This window comes from Peromyscus eremicus, chromosome 2, assembly GCF_949786415.1.
Source record: "Peromyscus eremicus chromosome 2, PerEre_H2_v1, whole genome shotgun sequence".
NCBI classification, from domain to species: domain Eukaryota; kingdom Metazoa; phylum Chordata; class Mammalia; order Rodentia; family Cricetidae; genus Peromyscus; species Peromyscus eremicus.
The window spans coordinates 139,758,822-139,775,743 of record NC_081417.1 but is presented as its reverse complement, the minus strand read 5'-3'; the positions used below and the strand labels follow the sequence as shown (position 1 = coordinate 139,775,743).

General features: G+C 48.2%; 1 protein-coding gene across 1 annotated transcript in view; it reads right to left on the bottom strand.

The window, feature by feature from the left end:
• The window catches only part of Csmd2 (CUB and Sushi multiple domains 2), a 570,924-nt gene that overhangs the window by 58,559 nt on the left and 495,443 nt on the right, over positions 1-16,922 (bottom strand). Inside the window, exons 43-46 of the mRNA XM_059254992.1 lie at positions 15,137-15,314; positions 13,866-14,011; positions 1,184-1,264; positions 633-746 (exon numbers count right to left, since the gene is read on the bottom strand). Coding sequence (XP_059110975.1) covers positions 633-746; positions 1,184-1,264; positions 13,866-14,011; positions 15,137-15,314 — 519 coding nt within the window. The remainder of the gene's footprint in view (positions 1-632; positions 747-1,183; positions 1,265-13,865; positions 14,012-15,136; positions 15,315-16,922) is intronic.

Sequence of the window (16,922 nt, the reverse complement as noted above, 5' to 3'; positions counted from 1 at the left end):
GAACTGGAGGAGGAGCAGGAGGAGGAGGAGCAGGAAGAGGAGAATGATCAAGAGGGGCAGGAGGACCTACAACTTATCACAAAAGGAAGGGAAGAGGCTGGGGCAGAGGAGCCCTGCACACCCCAGATCCTGGGGAGGGTCTCTGTCCTGGAGCATGGGCAAGTATCATAACAGTTTGCATGGAACAAATTTCTGGACAGTTTGCTTGGGCTGGGGACCCCAAGGAAAGGCTGCAAGGACTGAATCGGTTTCCTCAGAGCCCTCGGTGGCTGTGCAAGTTTTCCAACCCCACAGCAGTCAGTGTGGGTCAGATGCCACCTTCACATGCTTAAAGTCACCAGTCACCCCACATGTCACAATAGCTTGCGGCCTAAGTTCAACCACTGTCCTTGGTTTACAGGACAGTTAGGAGCTCTGTGCTGCCTTGGGTGCCTCAGGAGTGGGGAAGGGTTGGATTTGGTCTGGGGTAGGGGTAACTGGGTGATGCAAGTTTGTCTTTTCAAAGCATTGCTGTGGGATGCAGGCATGCTGAGGTCTGGAGTCTGGGCACGGACTGAGCTGAGAGCTGGGGACAGAAAGAGGAGCAGAACCAGGGTTCTACTGGGGAGGAAGGTGCTGTTTAGTGTAATTACCTTCGCATATTGGGGGTGGACCTTCAAATTGCAGGTAGGTCCCCAGCTTGCAGGTCAGGATCTCACTCCCCACTAAGGTAAAGCCTGGAAGGCACCTGTAGCGGACGATGTCACCTGTCAAGAGAGAGGAGCATGGGTATCCCCAGGAGCAGTCTCATTCAGAAGGGTTGACACCTTAATCCCTCAAACCCACTTCCACGGAAGGTAACCGGCACTGGGCCATGGTTCAGTAACCAGATCCATGCTGGCCTGGTGACTTGGGCAACTGCTTCCCTCCTCCAGCTCAGCCTCTAGATATTCCCATAAGAACGTCTAGGCTACCTTAAAGCTTTTGGATAGCAGAGGGAAGCCATGTCCCCAGCTCTCCGTCCTGGGGCCGGGTGAAGGGAGAGGGTTTACATTTTTGTGGTAAACTGGGCGAATGGAACACTGCCACCCCCATGGTCTGGGCCTCTGTTTCCTTCTGCATAGATGGAGCCACCACCCAGTCCCCACCACTCCCTGGCCCCTCTCTGTGACCCCGGTTTGGGGTCCCCACCATTTGGCAGTACCTATGTTGAATTCTTCATTCTCTGTGACCACTTCAGCGTTGGGGAGGATGGTTGGGGGAGGACACTTGGTGAGTGGATACGCTAAGAAGACAGAAAGACATGAGTCAGGATAAAGTGTCACTCGTGGGCCTTGGACCAGTTCCCCACAATCTCTGACTTCATTCATTCACACAGCAGACATGACTTTATCTTTGTTGAATTGATGTAAGGCCTTATGATGTATCCCAGATTGCCCTGAGCTTACTGTGTAGGCAAGGATAATCTTGAACACCTGATCCCCCTGCCTCAGTCCCTCAAGTGCCAAGATTACAGGCGTTCACCACCACCAAGTCTGGTTTAAGTGGTGCTGGTGACTGATTTAAGGTTCTGAACATATTAGGTGAGCACTCTACCAACTGACTGCATCCCCAGCCATTCATTCGCACAACAGATATGTCTTAATGAGTATCTATCTCTAATCAGGGCCAGTTCAGCCGCACACTCTCTGGTTTATCTTCATTTGTCAGATTTGTGTACAAAACCCAAGAAGTATAAAGGAAGGAAGCGTTACATTGCAGACCTGCTATCTGAAGATGTGGTCGCTTTAAGGGACATAGCAGCCAGAGAGGAACCTGACCACTGCCGCCTGGGTCCCCAGTCTTTAGCAAGTACAGGGACAATGTGCTAACAAGGACACATTCGTGGGCCCTGCCTGCTCAGCTGCCCAGCTCAAACTGGCTATGGGTTGAATTGGGTCCTTGTTTCTTATCTAGTGCCTCCAATTCATGTACTCCTCATAGTCAGGCTTTATATTATTTTAGGATAGCCATTCCCTCAGGCTGGAGTTATTAAAAGCCCTGTTTACCTGAAATATATCTCAGCACATGTCATATCAAAACAGAGATATTCACATCTAATAGGGTCTAAGAAACATTCAGTGATGTCACTGGCCTGGGGGTGGGGTGGGGAGGAGCATGGCCCAGGACATCCTTTGGCAGACTAGCCCTCTAATTCTCCCAGCAGCCGACCCTGCAGGGTGACTGGTGAGCAGGTGATTAGATAACAAGGCAAAGTTACTTCCTCAAGTTCCTGCAGGAAATAAATGGTGCAGGCAGGGTTGAAACACAGGTCTGGCTGCTCCCAAGCCCACGACTTCCCACTGGCCACAGCCCAGCCTCCCCATCCTGTGTATGTCTTCTCAGCTGACCTCAGTGGAGTCTCGAAACTGGAGTCTAGCCCTTAGGGGCAGAGACTGGATGGTGCCTGGATGCAGAACGGCCTGTGTGGGATTCTAACGACTTCTATTACCTGGCTCACGGCTGAGTGCTATTGATTGTGCTTACTGTAGCTGTGGCTGCTGCAGCAATGACTGTTTCCCAATCCTCCACATCCCCAGCTATGTTTTTTTAAGAAAAATGTATAACGTCATTAAAAACCCAGGGGTTTTCTATGAAAACGGTAGGAAGAAAATGAAATGTATCCTTTGTCTTCTCAGCCGTAGCTACTGTTCACTGTGTGCCATGCTCCCTTGTGTGTGTTCCCCGCACAGTTAAGGGGTTTCCGTTTCCAGATCTGCGTCATCTGGTATGCACCCCGTGCTGCGCCTTGCCAGCTGCTATTATATCAGAAGAGATTTCCCATACAACAACATTTCTTCAAGAATGAGACTGAAATGACTCTGTGAAATCTAATCATATAGATTTTACTAGAATGTATTACAGACGCTCTCGTGGTAATCACTGAGTTTCTTAAGTTTTTCTGTTTAAAATTGTAACAAAATTCTCTGTGTACATCACATGTGTTTTTTTTTTTTTTTTAAAGACAAAATCTCATGTATCCCAGGCTGGTCTCAGACTCACTATGCAGCCAAGGATGACCTTGACTTATGATCCTCCTGCCTCCTCCGCCTCTCTAGGGCTGGAGTTTCAGGTGTGCATCGCCATGCCTGGCTCCACCGTATCTTTTGTATTCTTAAAAGAATTCTTCTTTCTTTTCTTTCTGCTGATTCTTTTCAACTAGAAATGATTAAAGTGCATGTCCTTTATAAAACACGCAGGCAACCCTTGGCAGATGTCAGTAGCCCTTTTTTGGATATCAATGCCGACTCAGACCTCTTTGCTCAATACTTTAAGAGGGAAAATATTCTACTGAGTTGGACATTGAAGTCCAAAAGGAAATTAAAACACAATACAAATACATGTGTGTATTCATCAAGCCATTACTATAGAAGCTGGGTACTTTAAAACATGAGTTCATGATGACCTACAATTAACATGGCTATAAGAATGGCTTAGTACATTGATAGGAAAGTTGCATTAGGGATATCATAAGCCCAGTGTGTTGTGGGGGACTTTTCAGGTTTGGGGATCTTTGCATGGAAGCCACAATGAATATGTGTTTAGGGTAGGCATGTGTGACACCTTCCTGAGACCACAGCATCCCAGACACAGTTCTCATCATGCAATTGGAGATACCTTCCAAAGGCTCCCTTGGGATCCAACATTTCACCGACTGAGGATGGATGGTAATTGGAGACTTCACCTGTGTCTGGTTTCATGTGGAATGCTGTATTATGAGGGGAAATCTAACTTTAAATTTTTATACAGATGTGTTGGCTCACAAGTGCCACACTGAAAGAGTTACACGCTTTAGCAGTGAGTGTATCAACACTTCAGAGGCCCTCTTGAGGTACCCAAGTGGTTTTTGTCTTGATTTGACCAGAGCCGGAGCCGTGTCTGCCCTTGAGGCATGCTTCCGTGTTTCTGTGTAGGAAAGTTGTGGACTGGCACTGTCAGCAGGTGACAGGCGCTGTGACGCAAGGCACCATCTTCCTCCTTTCATGCAGCTCACTGAGATTACCTGCCTGGGTTCATCTTGCTCAGAATTGTGCGGGCGCTGGAGGTGCAAGAACCCCGCAAAGTTCTTGCTCACTTAGTATACACAACCCACTGTTGGCAGAGTCATCAACTGATCTGAGAAACACACACCAAATCCTTCCTTTCCTTTTATTTGTGGCAGTGTGTGTGCATATGTACAATTGTGTGTGTGTGTGTGTGTGTGTGTGTGTGTGTGTGTGTGTGCACTTAGAGGTCAGAGTTCAGTGTTGGATATCTTCCTCATTGGATGCTCTCTACATTATTTTTTGAGACAGGGTCTCTCCCTTAACCTGGAACTCACCGATAGGCCGCTCTGGGAATCTGCCTGTCTCTCTGTCCCCACCCACCAGCACCGGGGTTACAAGCAAATGTCACCACCCTCAGGTGTGACATGGGTACAGGGGATCTGAAGTCAGTCCTGACACTTGTGCAGAAAGCATTTTACTCACGGAGCCTTCTCCTCAGCAACCCCTGATTATTTTAAATTTTTCATATGCTAAGAAGTTTTATATGTTATTAATTTGCATTTCTCTTTTTAATTGTCCAGCCATGTCCTTTGTCCCTGCTTTTCTTATGAAATTGAAGGGCTCTCTGAATGCTCAAGATTGACCTTGGCTTGTTAATTCTATGCACATAGTTTATCATTTGTTTCGCTTTATTCATGTCATTTTTCAATTTCTAGAGATATGAAAAATCTTATTTAGTTAGCTGTCATTTTCTTTAACAGTTAAAAAATTTGATCTCCTCTGAGCCTCATGCTTGCCTTAGAAACTTCTAAGGCGTGACCAAGTTTTCTAGAAAAATAAAATCAATACACAGAAATGTCCCCTTACAACAGCTTTCTGAGTTTGCATTTTGTGATTGTCGGGGGGATTTCTCATTGTGTTGCATTTTTTAAAATTATACATTTTTGTTCCACGTAGTAAGTTTGTAGAATACTGATAAGAAACAAACAAAAGTTCCTGAAATAAAAACAAACACATCACTAATCAAAAACTAACAGTCAACAAACAAACAAAATGTCACCCATGTGGTGGCCCACACCTTTAATCCCACCCTTCAGAGGCAGAGGCAGGTGGATCACCGTGAGCTCAAGGCCAGCCTATAGATAAGGAGCTACCAGCTGGCCAGGGCTAACGAGTGAGACCCTGTCTAAAAACCAAAACAAACAACAAAACCAAACCAAGCATTCCCGAAATCCCCCCTCTAGGCATAAGGTGTCTCGGCCATTTTGAGTACTGATTCAGGTTAACAAGGTTTTATCCTGAACTAAAGCTGTCTCACCGTGTCTGCCATGTTCTCGGGACCTGCTTCAGGCTGGGGAGGACATCCAAGACAGACTCCTTCATTTTTGCCTCCCCCTACTCTCGTGGTGGGTAAGGCACTGCTATGGCTTGCTAGGCCTAGTACACATTAACATGGTAGTGTGGTAGCGGCGGGGCCACTGCTCAGGTCATCAGGGTGAGGCATTGCTCTAGTTTAGCAAGACTCTAGTCCATGTGAGTGTGGTAGCTAGTGGGTGAAGGGGCCACTGCTCAGGTCATCAGGGTGAAGCACTGCTCTGGTTTAGCAAGACTCTAGTCCATGTGAGTGTGGTAGCTAGTGGGTGGAGGGGCCACTGCTCAGGTCTGTTGCAGCCTACACGCCAGCTGCATGTCCCGTTCTTCCCGTGGGTCTCCCCAGGTATGTTCTTCCTTAAGCTGCTGGATTGGTCTTTAACTTGGACATTTCAAAGCTAAACACAGTTCACAGGGTTCATTTGCACTTAGCAGGCCACTTGCTGTGGCTCTGATTCTGAATTTGGGGTCCAAGTCCAGGTACTATTCCAATGCCCCTCCCCCTGCCACTCTTCCTTATAGTCATATCTCTTTCTCAAGAACCACACAAGGAAGGTGGCCGTTTATAGGGAGGAGCCTGTAGTGGCTGCCTCCTGACAGCATTTGAGTTCTGACAGCATCCTGCTTTTTATTTCATGGAATGATATACAATTAATCTTTCCTTAAATAAATGGACTGTATTCTGCATGAATGATATTCAGTGACTATATCTTTATCTGTATGTATGCGCATGTATGCATGCATGTGCCTGAGTGTGTACAAATAAAATGTGTGTATACTTATAATTTGCATGCCTCATCTATTATTTTACACTTAGATCATTCCTAAATCATCTGTTCCAAATACGTTCCAAAGAATGTCTTCAAATGTGTCTCTTTGGCAAGAAGGTGGAAGGCAAGGAGCCAGAGGGCCATCAGGACCCAAGGGGGAGCTCCTATGTGCCTCAGTGTTTCTTCCTCTGCATAGAATCTTCTCAGTTCACACAACTAGCAGCAGGAAGGCAATCCGTGGTACCTGGATGTATATCTTCCCTCTTTGGGAGGTAGATGGGATGAATTTGGGCACAAGCACCATCTCTTTGTTTTAGTTTCAAGTTCTCAAGAAAAGTCATTGAGCTAGGTCACATGTCCACATGTGGTCCAGGATGGCCAAGCTGCTGTGGCTGCAGGCTGTGCAGGGAGGGGTGTCAGGGGCAGTAACAGCAAACTCCCCACTCAGCAATGGACAGGAAGATCACTGGGAGAGGTGCGGACACCACAGAGCAATCTGATCTCCCTGCATCTTGTTAAACCTGTCAGTATGAGTTCTCAAACTTCTCCTCAGCACATTAAGCATTCTCCCCACAGGCTTTCCCACAGTACTGCCTTTTCAAAGCCTCCACTGCCTGTGGTGTGCTGACGCTTTGAACGCAATAGCCAACAGGAGGCGGCAACTCATGTCTGCCAACAGATTACTAGATAACGGAAAATGTGTGATATGCGCATCACACATCATGGAAATCCTGACACAGGACAGCATACATGAGATGTGAAGGTACTGTGCTGTGTGAAACAAACCAGTCCCAAAAGGACTTGTCTTGTGCGGTCCTATTTCTCTGAGGTACAAAGAAGAGACAGACTCAGAGGCCGCAAACAGAAGGGTGGGGAAGAGTGTGACTGACTCATGAGGACAGCACTTTAGTTTTAAAAGATGAAACTCTTCTGGAGATAGGCAGTGGTGACCGTCCCACAAAGAGGCGCATACATGCAGAGCCTCTGAATTGTCCAATTAAACAAGGTGCCTGTGTTCTAGCACAGTGAAAGGGCATACGCATTCTCTAATATAAAACAACTCACTCTTTTCCATTTCTCTTTTTTGTTTGAATTCTATTCTTGTTTTGCTCTTGTTGTTCTCATGTTGCCCAATATGTCACTGATCACTTATTTTATTTTTGACACAAGGTCACACTATGTAGCCCAGGCTAGCCTTGAGTTTGCAATTTTCCTGCTTCAGCCTGCCGTGTACGAACATCCTTTTATTTTTTAAATGGCTAAAAAGCTGACATAGAAAATAGAATTGGGTATTATTTAGTCAAATCTAAGAGTATTTTTATAGCCGGAGAACTGGGCTTGAATAGACTTGCATATTGAAGAATAACGGATTTTATCTACTGCTTCATCTTAAGCCGTGTTTTTTTTTGTGTGTGTCTTTGTTCCTAAATGGTCTCCTTTGCTTTCGACTTTTTATTTGGGATTATGCTGCACTTGCCTCCTTGCTTGGAAGTATTGTGCTGGGTTTAAAAAGTATCGGTGGCTGCAGTTAATACCCAAAGCCCTTATTTCTCTAGCCATCCAAGTCAAGAGTTGACTGATTCCTACTGAGTCCATCATCTCCAAGACAAGGGCATCCTCCTGTCTCTCTCCACCTATGGGGATGCTCACTAATAGAAAGACCACTGTCACCATTTCACCACCACGGGCATGCCTGCGTTTGGCTCTGCGGAAAACTTGCCCACAATTACTTAGGCAGAACCCTTGCTTACCTGGTGTCAGCACATCCCACTTGCTCTTTTAGGTATTGTTGGATTCTTGCTTGGCTCATGTCTCCTTGAGTGACCTTGGAGTGATGATTTAGACTGAGACAAGAGCGGTATTGTCTTTAAACTTCTGAGTCCCTGCAAAGAACAGCCTCATCCATCGGCGCGTGAAAGGAGTTTCCCCGCTTTCACATCATCCACAGCAGCGGTTCTCAACCTTCAATGCTGCGACCCCTTAATACAGCTCCTCATGTGGTGACCCCAAACATAAAATTATTCCCTTGCTACTTCGTAACTGTAGTTTTACTACTGTTATGAACTGGAATGTAAATATCTGATATGCAGGATATCTGACACGTGACCCCAAACAGGTTGAGATCTACAATATGCAATCTTTGGGGTGGAGAGACGGCTCAGTAGTGAAAATGGCTTGATGTGCAGGCTGAGGATCAGAGCTTGGAGTGTGGCACTGACTTAACAACTGGGGTCTGGTCTTGTGCATGCCTGTGACTCTGGCACAGAATGGGGATGACAGGAAGATCACTGAGGTTGGTCTTGTGCACTCCTGTAACCCCAGCACAGGGTAGCGACAGACAGGAAGATCACTGGGGCTTGTGGGCTACTAGCCTAGCTACAAAAACACGAGCTCCAGGTTCAAGCAGAGTCCCTGCCTTGAATGAATATGTGGGGACTGATAGAGGAGGACACCCAGCACCTCCCTCTGACCCGTGTGCACACCTGCACGCAGACGCACGCGTGCGTGTGCGCGTGTGTGCGTGCGTGTGTGTGTGTGTGTGTGTGTGTGTGTGTGTGTGTGTGTGTGTGTGTGTATGCTCTCTGTCTGTCTCTTTTCTTTTATTTTCTGCCATTTAATGCCAAAAATTTGTCTGAGAACTGCCTGGTTTTGGTTCCTTTGAAGGTACTTTTCTCACCCTGGATTCTCGTTCTTATCACTGGAAAACACTGTCGGGCTAGTCCCCCCTCCAGGTATCCACTCGGCCCTTTGATTCTCCACGTCCAGGCTTTGCTTCATCTCAGAGAAGTCCGTTAATTCTGTTCCACCCACTTTTCTTTCTGCATGCTGGCTCTCGATCCACTGTCTGCCCTGCTGCCCATCTTCACTCTAGTCAAGCCTTTACCTTTCTCTCTCTGTCCTGCAGCCATTTCAGTTCCAGTCTCCTTCCCCTCCATCACTTCTCTATGGCGTGACTCCGCCCTGATCTGATGCTCCTGCCATCTTAAATCGTGTTATTATTGCATTTCTTCAATCTTAATTCCTACTATTTAGCTCCCCTTGTAAATAAAAGTTTTCATTTGAAGAATTGACAGAGATATGAGAGGCCGGGAACACAGCTGGGTTGGGAGAGTGCTCACCCATCATGCATGAAGGTCTGAGTTCCATTCCGAGCATGGAGTAAAACTGTGTGGTGGCACAGGCCTGGAATTCCCCACTCGGGTAGTGGAGGCAGGAGGATTGATTATAGGTTCACACAGGTTCAAGGTCATCCTTGGCTACATAGTGAGTTCAAAACCAAACTAAACCCAAAACAAAGCCATGATTAAAATTAGCACAGCTCCGATCCTTTTGATTTTTTAAAATATCCATAATACAAAAAACCAGCAGGCCCTAACTAGGATGCTTCGGTGTCTTCTTTCCGAACAAGCGGAGGCTCCTGTGTAACCACAACAGCTGTGAGCATCTGGAAATGCACACAAATGCACCACCACCTTCCAGTTGTCACATCACGTGCAAGTTCTCAGAGCTGGGGCTGGGGGTCCTGTACTCAGGACCAAGGAGGGAGCAAATTTCCCTGCTTGCATCAGTTATTTGTCTCGCTGTGACAAAATGCATCATAAAAGCAACTCAAGGAATGAGGGATTTAATTTAGGATCACAATGTGAAGGTGCAGTCCATCATGGCGGGAAAAGCATGACAGCAGGAGCCTAAGGTGCTGATCACATTGTGTCCTCAGTCACGAAGCAGAGAGACATGAATGCTGGTGGTTCCTCCATTTTGCACAGTTCAGGCTCTCAGCCCACAGAATGGTACCACTCACATTTAGGGTGTATTGTCCCACCTCAATTAACCTACTCTAGGTTAAACTTCCTCACAGGCATGCCCTGATTGTCTCCAAGTGACAGTCATTGCTAAGAATACCCGCAGTATCCTGAGCAGAAGGCTGTGGCTCACGATCACCAGTACAAGAGACCTGGCGTCTCCTTTAATGTGAGCAGTCCAAAGTCTTCCCTTGACTCTCATGGCTTTTGACACTTTGGAGAGCCACATGTGGTGAACCGAGGCTTGACTGAGCTCCTGCTGAAGTATATCCAGGTCGTGCATCTTTGGACCACCATTGAAGTGTGGCTCTTCTGACTCTGGCATCACCTGGCTGCCCCGTGACCACCTTCTGCAATCATGCTCCAGGCTTCTCCATCCCCCTTCGTAATTACAGTCCAGGGAATGATTTACCAACTATGTAAACATCTCATCCTTAAACAGCTTTCAATTTACTTCTGTCTGTTTTGTTTGACAGGTCACTTACTATTTGTCGCTATTATTAATGACTTTGATTTTCAAATTATCTCCAACATGACCAGCAGGTGTCCCTTCAAGCCAATTTCTATGTCTTTCAGATGGACCCATCTCCGTCATTCCCTGGACATTCCCTTATTTTCAGCCCTGAGATGCTCTCGGCTTGGCTTGTGCCCTCTCTGCCCCAGGCTTGGGATCCGCTGTTTCTTCATGGAGCCCTGGTCCTTCTGGTAGAAAACGCTATCAGTAACTAAGACCCGGAGCTAGATGCGCTCACTGCTCCCACAAATGCTGCTCACAGCCTCGTGGTGGCAGAGCCGAGGAATCTAAGCATACATGTACACACATGTCTCCGTACGGACACACACCCTCTCGCATCGCAAGGCATGATCTCAGAGTGACTGTGCCCGTTTGGACCCAACACTGACGGTTGCAGTCTGACCTTTGCTCTCCCTTTCTGTGCTTTTGTGGCAGGCTTCTCTAGTCTGGAAAACCGGCCTTTCTGGTGTCCTTTTCTTAGCTGATGAGTCACGGTGTGGGACCGATTCTCATTTTATTGTAACCCTTCCTCCACACTGTCTAGACTTATCCTCTGTGTGGACAATCCCCCCCCCCCACTCTGCTTGGGCTCAGCACCTGACAGGGGTGTCTCCTCATCTGTCCCGGAGTCTGACACCACGTGCCTATTCTCTCCCTTTTAGAGACCCACTCATCCATCACTGAGGGTGTTGACTGTCTCCATCAGGCTGCCCCCCCCCACCCCCACCCCATCACCCTGGCTGAAGCCACAGTAGTTCTCATTTCCTCTCATCCTGGCAGGTGTAGACACTGTTGTCCCGCTCACTGTCTTCCTGTTATGTGAAGCCCGTGTTATCTAGACGTCCATGCTGGAGGGAGATGCTCTCCCCAACTCTGCTCATTCCTACGCTGCTTCAAGGACATTTTCTCTGCTATTCAAATCCATTTTCTCCGTTTGAAAACATGTCACAGAGCCATTTCATAAGCCTCCCTGAGGTATCTTTCCTTCCTGCTTATTGATGCTTACATGAAAACAAAGCTACCAGGGCTGCCACTTAGCTATGGGAAGGTGAGCACTGTTCCCTGTGCCTCCCCCTCCCCACATACACACACTCCTCTCCTCACTCCTCAGTTCCCACCCCAAAGTGCCAGCTTGCAACAATGACTACAGAGGAAGCAGGGTTGGCCTCCAGCCCACCTGCCATTCAGCCACTCACTCACCTCTCCCAGCCCACACTATTAACCACAGAGGATTTGCGGCTGCTCTCTTCTCTCCCTGGAGTGGGGGAGGTCTCCGGGGGGTTGGCAGGCAAACTACTAGGTACAGACTAGGTCAACTACTCTATTTTTATACATGGAATATTAGACAGTACGAAAAAATGAACTAAGTGTAGTCGTATGCATTGATGTGAATTTTGAAAAAAACAAACAGGTACCACAAGTTGGTCCAGCACCCTGGTGGTGTCACTTGGGGTTGTCAGTATCTAGAATGATAACGGTGATAGTGAAGGTACCATTTATTGGCCCACTGTCCTTTCCAGGGCCAGGCATTTCCACACATGGTTGTAGGCAGCCCTGTGTGGTCAGGTACCACTCCTACCCCACTTTATGGATACTGAAAGCAGACATCACGAAATCCCAGAAAGAAGAAAAGTCCTCAAGGTCCCACTCATATATGCTCATCTGGGGCAGAGCCAAGATGTGAATCCCTGGCTGCACTTCTGGAGTCCATGCTTTGTTGCTCTAGGGGACGGTCACACAGAGTTGAAAAGAAATTCAAAGCCCAGGTTCCCCTGCTTGGTGGAGAGGCATGACAGGAGGGACATGGATACTGAGGTCAACTGAGAGGGTAGTCTCACCTCTGGGTCCCAATCACCCTGGCAGCTGGGAGTGACAGAGTGCTCGCGCTCTCTCTCTCTCTCTCTCTCTCTCTCTCTCTCTCTCTCTCTCTCTCTCTCTCTCTCTCGTGTGTGTGTGTGTGTGTGTGTGTATGTGTGTGTCAGACAGACACACGGGCATGCCATGGTGCACATGTGGAGGTCTGAGGACAACTTCCAGGAATTGGTCCACACTTTTCCGCCTTGCATTTGAGGCAGGGTCTCTCCTGTTCGCCACTGTGTAGAACAGGCTGGCCTCTGTGAGCTTCTGGGCAATTCTCCCATCTCTGCCTCCCATTTCCCCTAGGAGTGCTGGGATTACAGATGTGCCCCATCACATCTGGTTTTTGGCTTGGGTCTAGGGAATCAGTCTCAGGTGGCCAGGCTTGTGGGGTGAGCATTTCCACTTCCAAGCCATTTCCTTGCCTCCCCTCTGTTTGTGATGCAGGAGCTCAAACACCAGGCCTTGTGCGTGTGAGGCGGGTGCCACCACTTGAACTAACCCGAGTCTTTTGTTTACCTTTTACTTTGAGACATGGTCTCATTCTATAGAGTCACCAAAGCTGGCTTTGATCTCACTCTGGCCTATCCAAGCCTTTAACTTCTCCTCAGTCTCCTGAGTAACTGGGATTCCAGGCTGACACCAGGCCCAGGTTGCCTATGGTTTTTACATGATCTCTGTCTCTGTCTCCAGGCTCAGGGCTGAGTACGCTCAGGTTTCCATCAATGACACACCACACTGTAAAGTCACACCAGACCTCACTGCAGGATTCACCTCCCTGGGTGCTGTCCCCACTTCTGCCTGAACACCCTGGGCAAGTCCTGAAATCTCTTTCTCATTTGTAACATGGGCCGATGATAATAACCGCCTCACAGGACTCTCAGAGATGGAGGTCACCAGCAGGGAAAGGTCACACGAGCTCACACAAACCTGGCCCGAGGTAGAGCTGGGAACGAACTTCCTGTTCAAACATACACACTGCTCTGTGAGCTGGGAACGTGGCTGTCACTCCACAGAGGAGCACAGTCCATAGAGATGGCTCTGTGATGCTTTTAGGCTATGTCTGCTGAACTAAGCTTGAGAACCATCAGGTCCTCAGTGAACTCCAGACTCCCAGAAGAAAACAGGCAGCTGGTGCGGCCCCCCTCCCCCGCCCCGGGACTATTTATACTCATCCAGGAGGAAACCTCTATGCCTGACCTTGCATCACCAATCAGAGGGTCGTCTGTGAGGTCAACAGAGCCCCAAAAGCCCTGTGGAAAAGACAGCCTTATAGAAGTGAAGGGGACTGGAGAGATGGATGGGTCAGTTGTGAGCTGGTGTGAATGGGTGGCTTGGCACCCAGGGCTGGCCCTACATGTCTGTGCGCCTCAGTATCACAAGGAAAGCCATGTCCCAATAGAGCCCCGCGCTGGGGATGTTCCCACAGGCTGTGGACATTGACGCTCACAGAGGCCACAAGACTCACTCAAAGCCACACAAATAGCAAACACAGCCTTGACTGGAAAGCCCATGTGCCCCACCCTGGCCAAGCTCTCCCACTGACCTGAGAAGGCGATGGCGAAGATCCCGCCTGTGGCCGTGTCCCGGTGGAACTTGAGCAGGACCTGGTTAGAGGAGCTGTGTGCTATTTTCTTGGACAAACTTCGGGTGAAGACACCAAGCTGTAGAGACGTCTGCTGTGGCCCGTCCCTGCACATAGGAAAGAAGGTCCTGCATGTCATCAGTTGTCTTGAGTATCGGCTGCTCCTGGAGCCATCAGGGGCTCTGAGAGAGACCAGGAGTGGGTGGCTGTGGCTCTAGAGAACTCCCCAATCCTTCTCTGTGAGGCCTTCCAACAGAGTTGATGGAACCCTTATCCATTTGATTCTTCACTAGTCTTACCCCCTGGTGGGCTTTGGGGCCACACAGGCACCATGGGGTAGGGCTGCTGGTCTTCTTGGTTAGGGGCAGAGGAACTGTGGTAGGACTTTGCTCCCTCAGCCAGCCCTTTGCCACCCAAGCAAAGGTGCACCCATGGTACCTTTTGGGGAAAATGATTTCTTGCCTGAAACCTTATCTACTGCCCCCTTTCTGTTCATATCCATTGCTTGGAAATTCCTCAGAGTCTTGAGAAAAATTATTCCATTACCCTTTGGTGATTCCCAGAATGGCATTAATCTCCAAACAAAGGAATTTTAAAAATGCTATGTATCTTTGTCCATAGATTCAATTGTTTGGGGGAAAATTGTCTGGGAAATTGTCCTTATCAACTAAGAATCTGCATTTCCATTTTAAAATTCACTCAGGACACTGTCTATAGAACTCTGTTACTAAACATTGAGTTGCTCAGTTTGGTAACTGCTAACTGTACAGGGCTACTTAGATTTAAATTCATTAAAATTAAACAGAATTCACAAGCCAGCCTGGTGTCTGCCATGTTGGATGGATGGCATGGACATCAAATGTCACCATCAGTCCAGAGTGCTCTGTTGGGCAGCATTGACTCGGCACACGGTGACCAGAGGAACTTTGGATCAGTCCAGTATGCTCTGTCATGCCAAGCCTTCTCCGTTAGTCTGCACAGCTTGGTTATGTGTATGTAGAGTGTGGGAGTAAGTTCTGGAAATATGAAGGAGAGCCTGTGTATTCACACCACTCCCAATCATGCACCCACTGGCACCTTCACTGGCTGTAGAAAGGGACCCAGGTTGGGGACCGCTGACCTTTCATTCCTCTCCCTTCATAGAACTGGTGACTGATGCTGAGCCTCAGCTCAGCCCTGAGCCCCGCAAATGCCTCTTTTTGATTTGCCATTGACGGGGCATCTGCGCCTACCAGACGGTGATGTAGTCTCCAAAGGGTTCTATCTGCAGCAGGCTGAGGTTGAGATGGACACCATGGCCAATGGGCACAGTGATCAGCCAGACACAGTCCTGGGAGCTGGAGTAGGGGCTGGGGTAGCCAGGTGAGTACACGGTGCCATTAAAAGAGGTGATGTTCCCACCGCAGGGGACTGCCAGGGAGGAAACACAAATAAGTGAGTATTTGAGAGTCCTACCCACCCAGCTGAGAACCCAGATGCCTTCCCGGCAAAAGCCCAGCTTTCGTTACTAATTTTGCCAGGAGGTTGGTGGAGCAAGGAGGAGACACAGGGCTGGGTGTTTGCGCCTGGTTCCGTTCACCAGCACGGTTCCCTGGCTGTCTATCATCACTTCAGGTGCCTCTGCAGTCATCTCACCTTGACCTCCTCTTTCTCTTTCTCACAGAAAAGCCCAGTAGAGAAGGAATTACCCTCGAGAACTCCCCTGACCCCTGTTCTAGGGATGGGGAGGAACGGGGATGAATGGGGAGGATGGACTGTTAGGATTAGGGCTGGAATACTTTTCCTGGGAGGAGCTGAGGGACTATGGCAATCTCTCTCCTCTCTGACTTGTTCTCTCCAGAATGGTACTTTTGGTCTAATTTTTTTTTAAAAAAAAATTAAATGTAGCATTTACTTATTTATTTGTGTGAGTATGTAAATGTGGGGTATGTGACATGTAAATATGCATGTTTGTGTGTGTGCAAAAGCATGGGTGTGCACTGAGAACTGAGGTTGATGCCAGCGAACTTCCTTGATCACTTCCTATCTTATTCTTTGAGGCGAGGTCTCTCAATTGAACCCAGAGCTGGCCAATATGGCTAATCTGGCTAGACAGCTTGTTCAAAGGGGGGGGGGGGATCGATTCCCTGTCTCCACTTTCCGAGTGCTAGAATTTCAGCTGGGTCCCCACACCCACCCAGCATTTATATGGGTTCTGGGAATCTGAATTCATGCCTTCATATCTGCATAGCAACTATTTTGTTTGGTTTTCGGATTTTTGTAGTGAGGCTAAAGTTGGGTTAAAATCATGGTTATGCCATGTATTAGTTACATGACCATAGACAAGTAGTTCATTCTCTCTGAGTCTGTTTCCTCAGGAGTGAACTAGACTAAGAATACCCTTCACAGGACTGTGGGGGCTATTAGGGAAGACACTGTATAAGAAATGGTTTGTCAGGGCTGGCATGAGGCTCAGAGACAGAGAGCTGGCTGCCTAGCATGCATGAGGCCTTGGGTTTGAATCCTAGTACATCAGTCAATGAGTCAAGGAATCAATGAATCAACCAACAAACGAAAAGCTTGGCTCAGTATCTTGCCCAGAGCTGCAGCCCTGGTTTTAGGTCTCTTTCTCTACAGAAAGCTACGACTATGCTGTCACCACCGCAGACTGAGCCATCTGTGGACCTTCTGACTCCCAGGAAATGATGCTTTACTAAGGAAGGGAGTGAAACTCAATGGCAAGGCACAGAGATGAAACTGACAGCTGACCCTAGAGCTGGGGCACTTTCTTCTCCTGGGTTACTGTCCCGGCCACGCCTCCCCATTTCAAGTCTGATTCTAGGAAAATTCTGGGCTGTCAGAGTAAGACAGGAAAGAAAGTGGAAGCGAGGTGTCACTATGGGGAAAGGCGGCCTCACGGCCTCTTGGTCATCTCCACCTTGGTTCTGCTTAAGGAAGAAGGCCCAAGAATGTCCCATCTCCAGCAACCTGAGATTACCAGCTCGGCTCTCACCAAATTCATGTAGGAAGAAGGGGAAT